This window comes from Diabrotica virgifera, chromosome 5 (genome assembly GCF_917563875.1).
Source record: "Diabrotica virgifera virgifera chromosome 5, PGI_DIABVI_V3a".
Taxonomy (NCBI): Eukaryota; Metazoa; Arthropoda; class Insecta; order Coleoptera; family Chrysomelidae; genus Diabrotica; species Diabrotica virgifera.
The window spans coordinates 197,756,429-197,768,469 of NC_065447.1; the positions used below are offsets into that span (position 1 = coordinate 197,756,429).

Consider the following 12,041-nt stretch of genomic DNA (forward strand, 5'->3'; position numbering starts at 1 on the left):
CATGGCCAAATCCTGATGTTACGCTTAGTCTTTTATATTTGTTGCCACACTTTCAAACAAAAATTAAAACTAATACAGGGACATTTATTGAGAGCCACAAATAATCCTTCAAAGAGCCACGAGCCACATGTGGCTCGCGAGCCACAGTTTGGCCACCCCTGGTATATATGAAAAGTTGTATAAATAATAATATCAAAGTTTTTGCAAAAACAGCTATCCGTATGTAAGTCAATAACAATTTCAATCTATATTTATTTAAAGTCTTTTAAACGACACTAGTTTCATAATAGAAAACACATATTCGTTAGCCAAGAATTTACTACGAATCTCGACAAATTCCAGTTTCTAAATTTGTGTCAGTATCTCAAGAATATTTAACTAATCCAGGTAGCAAAAAATAAACCAACTCACGCATGGAACCTTGGCAGAAACTCGAAGACGAGATGCCTTTGATTTATATGAAAATAACTTTTACTTGACATAGTATCAATGTCAATGTCTTGAACACATTACACCATCAGGTATCAATAACATTCCACGGGCGGAGAAAGGATCTTTTGATTAAGAGAATCATAACAACATAACTAATTGGTTTCATTTTACAAGTACTGGTTTAATTCTAAAAATAAAAACATGATTTGTGGTTGGATTTATTTTATGGTTTTTCTATTCATTTTGCACGAAACAATTCTCGATATAGGCAACCAAACAGAAAACCAAAAAATATTCTAAGGTTGCTTCTCGTAAGACCATTGCAAACCACTACCACAATAATTGTTTATCAGTACACAATAAATTAATACACAACACTGTTATACTCAGCGCAGACAGGCGGTCTACGCTCAAATTGGATAATATGGAACCACTAGAAGAATAGTCCAGAGAAATAAGATTTTTCTTGTGACACATCCCCCTCCAGGCCGAAACAAAATTTTTTGAGTAGTATGGACATCTATATTAATAACCTGTTTCCTGCAGCCGATTTTGATATACATAGTTATAAACAAGTGAAGATCAAAAAACGGTAAATTTTCGCTTTTTTCGTCTACATATTACTAAAAAGTGAAGCATTCTAAACAAATTTCAGAATAAGAAACTCATAAATCATATAAAAAACTTCAATATGGCGCTCGCTCAATATGTCTATCCTTATTTGTTGCTTACAAAATTGCAAAATAAGTCATAAATTTTGAGATTTTATAAATGTTCATAACGTATGTAAAAATTAAGTTACAACCTTCTTATTACACGGAATGCTGTGACTTCTTGTGCTTAAATTATATTTTAAATTTCAAACCAATTGGTCAAATAGTTCAAAAGTTATTTAATTTGTTTATCCCAAATTCATTTTTTTTGCAACACCGTAAGTCAGAAGAACATTTATACTATTAACTTAATCTAAAAAAAAAATGACAAAATTAATTTTAAACAGTGTAAAATTATTTTGCAAAGACATGTCGATTTTTTTTTGCTTATTTATAAACAATTAGAATAACTTTTAACCGTTACCCGTAGAAAAATTATTTTTTCATATTTAGAAAGACTGAATTTTTATACACATTTAGAAAGAAAAACAATTGTCCTAGGACAATTAGGGACGAAGTTTGCCCCCCTTTTTTTTAATTCACATGTTCTTGCAAAATAATTTTGCAATAAATAGAATTATTTTTTGTTATTTTTTTAAATTAGATTATCTTTTTCTTTCATAAACTATCCAAAGTATTACTGTAACTTTATCATTTTCTGTCTTATAGTGTTGCAAAAAAATTAATTTGGGATAAACAAATTAAATAACTTTTAAACTATTTATTTCATATAATGCTATAACACAGCGGTTCTCAACCTTTTTGAGTGATGTACACTTCGCGTCATATAAAACTGGTACACTTTTTTTTCCCAATGTAAACCTGTGTTCAGACTGACAATTATCGTTCGTGAATCACTTCGTTGTTGCCATCACAAACAACGGAATTGCACTAAATCTAAATACAAAAAAATATCGTTTAAAATGTATATTTCGATTTGTAATAGATATATTTAAATTCCACACTTGTTCACTGTAAAAGTTATTCATTTTGTATTAATTTCAAATTAAATTTTTAATTTTTCCAGTGTGTTTTATTTATTCTACACAACTTAATGCAGTTTTGTCCTACAATTTACGAGAAACCAATCACACCTCTTGATGTGACATTAAACATAATAATTTAAAGTAATGTCAAGATTTATTATCTATCATTATTTTTGAATTGAAATATTTTCATAAATTATAATAAAACACGAATCAATGTATGAATACTTAATTGGGATGACGGAAAATTACAATTGTTTTAGTTAATAGTATATTAAAAAATGCGGTCTGTTGCACAGCCCCGTTTTTACCTAGTTTGATATAATATTTTCGTTGAACTGGCAACGTTGCCCTAGAAATTAGAATTACACTTGTGACAAGATCAACTTACACAACTTGAAAAACACGATTTTCGGTTATAAGAGTTGTACCAGTTTTTTTTGACGCAAAGTGTACCACCTACAGTTATTTTTATTATTTTTGGTACCACCTATATTTTCAAATTGTATTATCAATACTTACTAAGTATTACTATTTTAATTTTTTCTGTGTTTTGTGTACCACCGCCAATAATGATATGTACCACCAGTGGTACATGTACCACAGATTGAGAACCTCTGCTATAACACAAACAATTCTAATAGAAAATAAAAAGTGTTAGTATTTAGGTGAATTTAAATATTTAATGGTTCCCTTTCACTAAACACTGGCTGAAACAAAAGCCCTTTTGTAGCTAGTTTGTATTTTTTTTTTATTATTTTTTCATCTCATTGTTACGCCTATGTGATTACATATCCGTTACCATTTCCTTTCAGAGCACCAGAACTGGTTTGGAATGGATGAGCAGCTTGGTCCTGTGGTTATCTCCATAAAACGAGAAAAAGTTGTACATCCGGAGAATCAATTAACGACTACACTTATGCAATATCAATATAGGTAAGTAGAGATTAAAAATCGAAATTATTTACTCGCCATTTATTTCCCGTCATTACTTTTAATTTCTCTGAGAAATCAAAAAACAAATATAGGCATTTTAATTGTAGTAAGAAGACAATAACGTGACATATCTAGCACTTATAAAATTATAGGTAGGTACAGTGGAACCTCGATAAGTCGGATTAATCGGGACCGCGGCCGATCCGGGTTATCAAAAATCCGGGTTAGCCGGAGGATATGGTAAAAATTAATAAAATACGGTACTCTTACAGATAAACTTAATTATAATTGCCAAAAAAATGAAATACTTATGTCCTGTACGTCTAAATTACGTACAGTTTTATACATTATTTTTTATGTCTTGGTAAAAAAACTCAGTCAAAGTGACAACATTTTTATTTTATCTGATGAAAATCGATCCGGGTTAGTCGGACTTCCGGGTTATCGGAGGCCGACTTATCGGGGTTCCACTGTACTTGGGAAAATAAATTGTTCTGCGAATAAGAACCCATTACAGCACTGGCTGACCTTTACCTGTTAACTCATTCACACCAAAAGTCTGTCCCATCACAAAAATATAAAGGTTTCGTATTATTATAGGTAGATTAAAAATCGTAATAAGTTGTAACATTGTTTTATTTTTTGCATAAAAACGGTGCACCATATGAAAAAAAGGTAAGAAAGGTTTTTTATCGTAAATTAAACGTGGAATTTTAAAACAATTTTTAATTCGACATATTTCAGTGGCGTACTATTTTTTTCTTTAAAAAAATTCAGACCATTTCCCGTTTGTGCGTCAATGATGAATACAAAATTCTTAATTGTATGTCAAAAAATGCGCAATAGCTACTTCTTAAAACCCACCCAATTTAATGTTCAAAGCTCAGCCGGTTTTAGAGCAATAAATAAATTGGCAGTTTGAAATAATAATTTCAACACCCCGTATCTCGCAAACTAAGCATTTGCGGACATACATTTATAAACAAATTGTCATTATTTTTTCATGTAGAATTACTCCTTAATCTTAAAGTTTGTCATACTAATTTACTAACACCCTGTATAATGTGGAATTTAATTCCAGAAATCTAGGAACTAATGTAGCGTCTATACTGAAGGACAATGCATGAAGAAAGAAATTGTGTCACTAGCTCATATATGGCGAGGAAAGACATTTTTCTCTATTAACACATTTGCGGACACATCTTTGTCTTCACACAGTCATATATAAGGGTCTGCATATGCCGTCATTTTCGTGAATGTGTTAAGTAACTATACCAAATCTTAGACGTTGTAATAGATCTTCCCCTTAATTTGGAAATGTTACTAAATGGCGGATAAACTGGGTACTGCAAGACAAGGGGGTCACCAACTAATGTTTTTACCAAAAGGTGTCCTGCTCTAGAAGAAGATCAACGTGGTCGTAAACTTTCGCACATTATTTGTCACCGTAATGGATATAGTGGAGTTCCTATTTCTAAACAGTTATTAGTCATTATAGTCATTAACAATAACCTGTTACTCAACTGTCAAGTCTAGATATGTATTACTTAAATATAATTAATATGTTTAATCGACTTTGCTTGATACAGTTGAAATAATTATAGGTAAATTTTCTCACCCGAGAAGCACACAATAGATAAATTCTATTATTATATAAGTGCGTAACCTGATTTTGAAGTTATCTTCCGATGAACATGTTCTACAAATCTGATTAATTCTGTTATTTAATATTATAATCATTTCCTGAAATTTCTCAGTAGTAATAATAACAGATTGCGTGATGTGAGAGAAAATTGTACTGAAATTAAGAGACCGTCAGAAGAATTGCACACACTGTTATTAATAAATGCAGAAATAGATACAGTATTGCAGGTAAATATGTACCTTTATGATGCTTTATGTTTACGGAAATGCATAAGACCTTGACTTTTTTTGGGTGATGACGTTAAAAAAAGGATTTATCACAATTAATCACCTGTTGAGATTTTTGTGTCAGTTTAAATGTTATTTTTAACCCCACATGTTAGTGGATAAAAGTTTGATCAAAACAAATTTTGTCGTATGTTTTTCACATAATATATAGTGTTGTGATCTTACTTTTGAAATCTAATGATGTTCTCAGATGTAATTTATCTTAATTAATTAATCAATAATTATCTCATTAATCAAACAGATCAAATATCAATATAGTGTCCGTCTCAGGGCTAAATTATAATATCAATTACTTACTTTCGTGGCTTCAAAGTATTTCTCAGTGGATTCCTAATCGGGATAGATAAAAGAGAGTAAAATAATACACACATATGGATTTCAATTAGAAATTATAAAAATCGTTTATTTTATCTAAATGGCAATAACTGCTTAATATTTCTTATATCTTATCTTTCTATCTTTATTTAATACAACAGTTACAAAAATGGGAATCTTATTTCTTTTTGTCTCCAAATTTATTTTATTTATAATGAACTATTATGATTTATCAGTAACAAATTGATTTAGGTTTGATGAAATATTTTTAATAGTGATTGTGTGGCTCAATTTTCAATGTGGTATTTAATACACAAACCATACATTCATGTCATAACAAAATAGACTGACCTTTACTGATGATTTGACAATGTCTTCACACAAAACACGTTTTCTATTGGCTTGGGTTGCGATCCAACGACTCGTCTAAGTCTTCCAGTAATGTCTCTGCTCCTTTGAAAACTACGCCTCGTACAGCACTCGTTCCTGCCTTCTCCTGATGCCGTGTTTCACCTTTTTTAACACTTCAACAAAACCGGGATACTCTAGACTCAAAGAGTTATATACTATCTCGTCTCAGCCTATCACTCGTTCCACGATATCTTACTTTTTATTTTTCAATAACAAAACTAACCAAACCCGGCGTTTCACTTTTTTGTACACTCTTCTCGAAAACTCGGCTTCGCCTCTCGATCGCTCAAAACACACTGACTCTCCTTGCTCATTCATTCTCCTCCTTCTAAAATACCCCTTCCAGCATTCAAAATCAACCAATCCCAAGCAACTTTCAATTATCCGTATTTACCAACACAAACTTCCCTTTTTCTAAATATCTTAATGGATTTCAAGAAAAAATAATATTCCCCATTTCAATTTTACTTTCCACATTAATCCTCTTTACAAATTTAATAACCTATTATCTTATTTACTAGAATATGAGTTATCGGTGGTTATTGACAAATCTTTCCACGAACACTTTCTTTTTAAACATCACTCTAATTGTTTACTTGAGTCGTATTGTTCCTGGGGTTCGTAAACACTTCTCCGAAACACTTTCTTAAAAACTACCTATACAAAATTTGTTTTTTTTTACAGGGTGTTCCAAATTTACATGCCCGCGGTCGATAAAAAACGAAAACCTTTATTTTTATTTGAATTTTAAATATAACTATAGACTTTTATTTCTTATGTCAAATAGGAATATATCAATAGGTAACGGAAGAAAGCAAGTTTTGTCCACCATAGGTGGTTGATCAGAAAAGGTTTAGTCACAACCAGTCAATCACAGGACAGCATTCGCCCTACCCTTGATGCTCTGCTCTGTTGTTTGATGTTAGGGGTTTTGACAGTGTTCTGTTCACCTTGTTGTGAAGTGTGAACATTTCATCCATTTCCATCTTCCTTATGGATCAAGGAAGATAAACTCTCAGTTGGCTTTCACCTTTCTGTTTGTGAAGACAGAGAAATCGACTCAACCACCCACATGCTTCGTGGAATAGTCAATGATGCTTTGAGGTATCTCTCTAAATTTCATCCGTCGCCAGGATTTAATATACAACATGTTAATATGAGACTTTTAGTCGACATTTTAAGGGTTTCATCCCATGTATTTTTTGTGGCTTAGCATGTAGAGCTTGCTTAGAACACTTATGATGCTCTCTTTAGAGCGAAAACGTTCTGTTTTTTAATGTAGCCCTTTATTGGGGTTTTCAAATAAATATACCTTTTACACAGAAGACCTCTTCAATTTTTAGTAGTAGTAGTAAAAAACCCTTTGAAAAAGTGCTGATTTTTTAGCTTGTAAACATGTATAATAACTTTTATGGTATTTTTATGTCGCGCTTGTAATTAGGGTCGCTGAAAATATGGTGAAAACACAATCTTAAAAAAAGTACCTTCTATAATCAATAGAAGTTTAAAGTGATTATTCTCAAAAAATAGCCCAACGTTAACGTGGAGAACTAAGAGAACTTTCCGATCTAACCTAACAGGATGCTTGCATGCAGTACTTCGGTAAAACCTTCAAAGGGATTATTACGACGGGTTTGAAGGGATCAGCTTGAATATTTGCAAACAAATGCCGTAAGGAGCAAGTTGGTCAAAGCAGACAGTTGGGTGGTCCATGGATAAATAATATTTAACGATATTATAGACTTCAGGAGAGTCTAAGGAAGTCACTTTTTTAAGGGACATGTCCGAAAATATAAATAGCCGAAAAAAAGGTAAAAAACGAAAAACTGGAGTACCACACTTACACACTAAAACGAAAAAATCAAATACCACACTTAGTATGTCATACTTGATATTATAGCGAAACGTTCAGAGCATGATAGGGCACCAAATATTTTATTAAATTTCTCGAAAATACCTTTTTTGTACTCTGGACCCACCGTTTTATTTTCTTTTTCTGTTACAGGTTAGTTGTCCGAACATCTGAACTCCAAACTCTCCGAGGCGCCGTATTGGAAGACGCAATTCCAAACATCAAACCCTCCAGCAATCCCAAAACACTTAATACCAAAGAAGTTCTCGAATACGTAGTCCCCGAAATCCAGTTAACCGCTTTAAAGCTCGGAATCCACAACCAGCACGTCACTGAACAAATTTTAAAATTGGATGAACAGGGTCTTACCAATCACTATAAGGTAAGTGCTGTGTCCATTGTCCTTATTATTAGATCATAAGAATTCTTTTAAGTTAGATCAGTGGTCAGTAAAGTGCGGCTCAGGAGCCGCATGTGGCTCTTTGGCTCCTTAAGTGTGGCTCTGATACAAATATCCACGGAAAGCACAATAATATTTTTATTAACAAAAAACTTGGTAGGAAAAGATTACATCTTATTTTGACAAATTAGGATTTGCAATCTTTAGCATTTATAAAAAAATCCTCTTAATACTACGATAACCGAGATGAAATTTTCTCTTTTTGAAATTGACACTGGTAGCTTTGGAATACAATTGCTGGATTTAAAAAACAAGGAAGTATTACAAGTGGTGCTCTAAATTCGAACATATTTGTGTTGAATTGGAAATATTGAAGAAGAAAAAATGTGATCTTGGAGGTGGAAGACATGATCATTTTCAACTCTTGGAATAGCCACGGTGAGCTTGAAACATGTTATTATCTAATTTACGATATCTTCATATTTTTTTGTTTGAATATCTTGTATAACTCAAAAGTAAACAATACAAGACAAAACTTAAATCTGCTAAGCGTCCCTTTTTGAAAAAAACGATGTTTTCTAAAAAAAAATATAAATTTCAGAAATTTCTAAAGAATTTCTTGAACCGTCCCGCATATGCTCCAACCGCTGATTTTTTTTTTAATTTGCAAGCTAGTGGATAAAAGAAAAAAAATTAGATATGTATGTATTTATACAGGGTGGGCCAAAGAAAAGGGTCCACCTCGATATTTGGCAGTAGTTATTAGATTTTAAGGAAATGCTGAAATAGGTCGATTTTTATTTTTAAATTACAATTTTTTAATATATATTTCATACTAGTGACGTCATCCATCTGGGCGTGATGACGTAATCGATGATTTTTTAAATAGGAATAGGGGTCGTGTGGTAGCTCATTTGAAACGGTGTTCAATTCTCTATTCAGTAATATAAACAATAATATTATTTATACATGGTGGCCAAAAAAATTATTTTTGAATTAAATTAATTGACGCAAAAAAAAAGAATGTATGTAATTTATTTAACTCAAAATACATTTTATTGCTGTCAGAAAACAGAAAAAAATGTTTATTTGGCAAATAAACATTACTTTTCGCTTAAATTAAATGTTAAATCTGTCAAAAGAGGTAGATGGGAGCCTGTTTGTGATTTAATTTAAGCGAAAAAAAAATGTTTATTTGTGAAATAAACATTTTTTTTTCTATTTTCTGACTGCAGGTCAATGTATTTTGAGTTAAATAAATTAAAAGTACATTGTTCTTTTTGCGTCAATTAATTAATTCAAAAAATATTTTTTTGATTACCCTGTATAAATAATGATATTAATGTTTGTATTACTGAATAGAGAATTGAACACCCTGTCAAATGAGCTACCAAACGATCATTATATCCATTTAAAAAAACATCGATTACGTCACCACGCTCTGATGGATGACGTCACTAGTATGAAATATATGCGAAAAAATTGCAATATGAAAATAAAAATCGACCTGCTTCGGCATTTTCTTAAAATCGAATAACTACTGACAAATATCGAGGTGGACTCTTTTCTTTGGCCCACTCTGTATTTATATATTGCTGTGTTCATGTACTATTAATATAGAAGTTTGAATAAACGTTTCTTTCATTTTGCAAACGTTTACAACGATAGTTATTGCAAAATATTTATGTAAAATGTTACTTTTCAGAAATTTATATTTTTTTAGAAAAAATCTTTTTTTCAAATTTTGTCTAGTATTGTCTACTTATGAGTTGTAGAAGATATTCCAACAAAAAAAGTTGAAGATATAGTAAATTAGATAATAACGTGTTTCAAGCTCACCGTGTAGCATTTCTGATTCTCAAAAATCAGCTGAAAAAGCTCGCGTTTGATGTTCTTTCCCTTTTTGGTTCTACATATCAATATCTCAAAAAAATTAAATATTGCGCCAAAAATTAAAAAAAAATAAAATGTTGTAGGAAATAAAATCCCTACAAAATGAAAGAAAAGAGACGTTTTTATGGAGATTCGAAACAAAAATATGGCCAAAAAACGAAAAAACACGTTTTCAATTTTTGATGTAATATTCTTTTTGATGTAAAACAACATGGAATTTTTATTTTTGGAATATCGCTGGGGCAATTTTTCACTATCTTACTTAAGCGGCTAAACCCTATAGTTTTATTTAGTGTACTACTTATTTAGTGTAATAAAAGTTCACTGAACAAGCAGATTTTTTGTTCAATTGTTATAATGTTCATATTTGGCTCTTTGGCTAATAAATTTGCCGACCACTGAGTTAGATACATAGTAAGAAAACTGTAGTCATTATATTTCATAATACTACACTATCCAATGGCATTGGCCAGTTTATAGTACAACGGAACGGGGAGACAACGGGGATGTGCGTCGTGTTACTAAGTGTCGATGCACATTAGCCCACACTAGAAATGAGAACGCCGTTGTTGGTGCCGTTTTTGGTGCTCGAGTGCTCTGGCTTAGAAGGCAAGTATCTTGGCCGCTGAACTACGACCGCCACTCCAACTTATAGATGGCACATATGGAACACTTTCCCTTCTAATAATACTAGTTACTATTGATTTATTATATTCAGTCTTATATTAAGTCTTTTCCTTCGAGAAGAATAAAAATGTATTATTCTTCATTATATCGAGAAGAACCTCTGTATCTGGTTTTAAGACTCAAAAACGTGTCCTTTAATAAAAAGTATCTGCTATTTCAAGACTATGAGTTTTCCTTAAAGGATTGTCGCACAAATGGCTAGGCGGATGGACATAGATACATGACTTTGGATATAGATCCGCAAAACTATAAGGTTGTCAAAAAGGAAGTAAAAGTACCGGTAGCAGAAGCGTATACAAATCTATGTGATCAACTTGATACCAAGGAGGATAAAGCAAGAATATATAAAATAGGTAAAGAGATAAACAAAGCAAAATGTTTTAATCAGGTTAATGTTTCTGGGACGAAAATAATAAAATACTACATTATAGAATATAGAACAACATAGTATGTATTTGGAAAATACTACCCACTACAAATAAAATGATGATTTTAAATGGCCAAAAGATTGTGAAAAGTAATATTTTTATGTAACTAGGATGTGGTAGGAATAGGGAAATAGATGGAGCTTTGTGCATCCCAGTAGGGATGGCTGAAATTGAAGTGGTGAGAGAGAGTGGAGTGGTGTGTTGTGTGACAGAAAGATTCCAGTGAAACTGAAAGGAAAATTCTTTATAAGTTCAGTTATCATTTGCAGAACTAAATGTTGGATACTTAAAAAGAAAGAGGAACAAGGTGTAGGGGAACGTTTAGATTGATGAGTGGAATGACATCAGAGGATAACATTAAGAATGGGCATATTAGGGGAAGTTTAGGGATAGCATCCGTTGATTCCAGAATGGCGGATCATAGATTCAGATTGTTAGGATGTCCAACGTAAACATGCTAATCATCAAACACGAAGAAATGCCGATTTACAAGTTTCTGGAAGGAATAGGAGAGGAAGATCAAATATGACCTGGTGGACGACGCTTAAGGCTGCACCTACATTGGAGCCGTATTTCTCCGATCCGATCCGAAGTCGGTTTGAAAACAAATCCATGGTATTAAATGACTGCACCTACATTCGATCCATAAATCGCCCGATATCGGGCGATTGATAAGAGAAGCTGCAGCAGAGAAACAGTTCGACGTCGGCCGATATCGGATCGGATCTGAGAAATACGGATCCAATGTAGCTACAGCCATTTAATAACATGGTATTGCTTTTTAAAGGTTGGGCCACACATACCCGCACCGCGAATTTACAAAAGCTATACTAATTCAGTCATGGGGGCGACTGAATTCGAGTAGGTTTTGTATGCAGAATATTAGTTACATATTCTATACTATTACGGTCCGCAAATTAACTGTATTGGTGTAAGATTTGTAACCGAAAATTTTGATTATTATTGAGTAAATGTGTATACTGTTTCAGTCATGTAAGTACAACTAATCAAGTTTTTACTTAAGTGGATTTATTATTATATCATAAAATTTAGATATATTTTGAAAATTAAAATGAATAATAGGTATATATTTGGATATGATTAAAAATTAAAAAC

The 12,041-nt window shown here is 32.0% G+C and overlaps 1 protein-coding gene across 7 annotated transcripts in view; it reads left to right on the top strand.

Annotated features, from left to right (window-relative positions):
- LOC114324811 (signal-induced proliferation-associated 1-like protein 1) overlaps positions 1-12,041 on the top strand; it is a 449,432-nt gene that overhangs the window by 360,205 nt on the left and 77,186 nt on the right. For all 7 annotated transcript variants that reach the window (XM_028272736.2, XM_050651737.1, XM_050651738.1 and 4 more), the window contains exons 7-8: positions 2,887-3,007; positions 7,671-7,899. In XM_028272736.2, the coding sequence (XP_028128537.2) occupies positions 2,887-3,007; positions 7,671-7,899 (350 nt within the window). The remainder of the gene's footprint in view (positions 1-2,886; positions 3,008-7,670; positions 7,900-12,041) is intronic.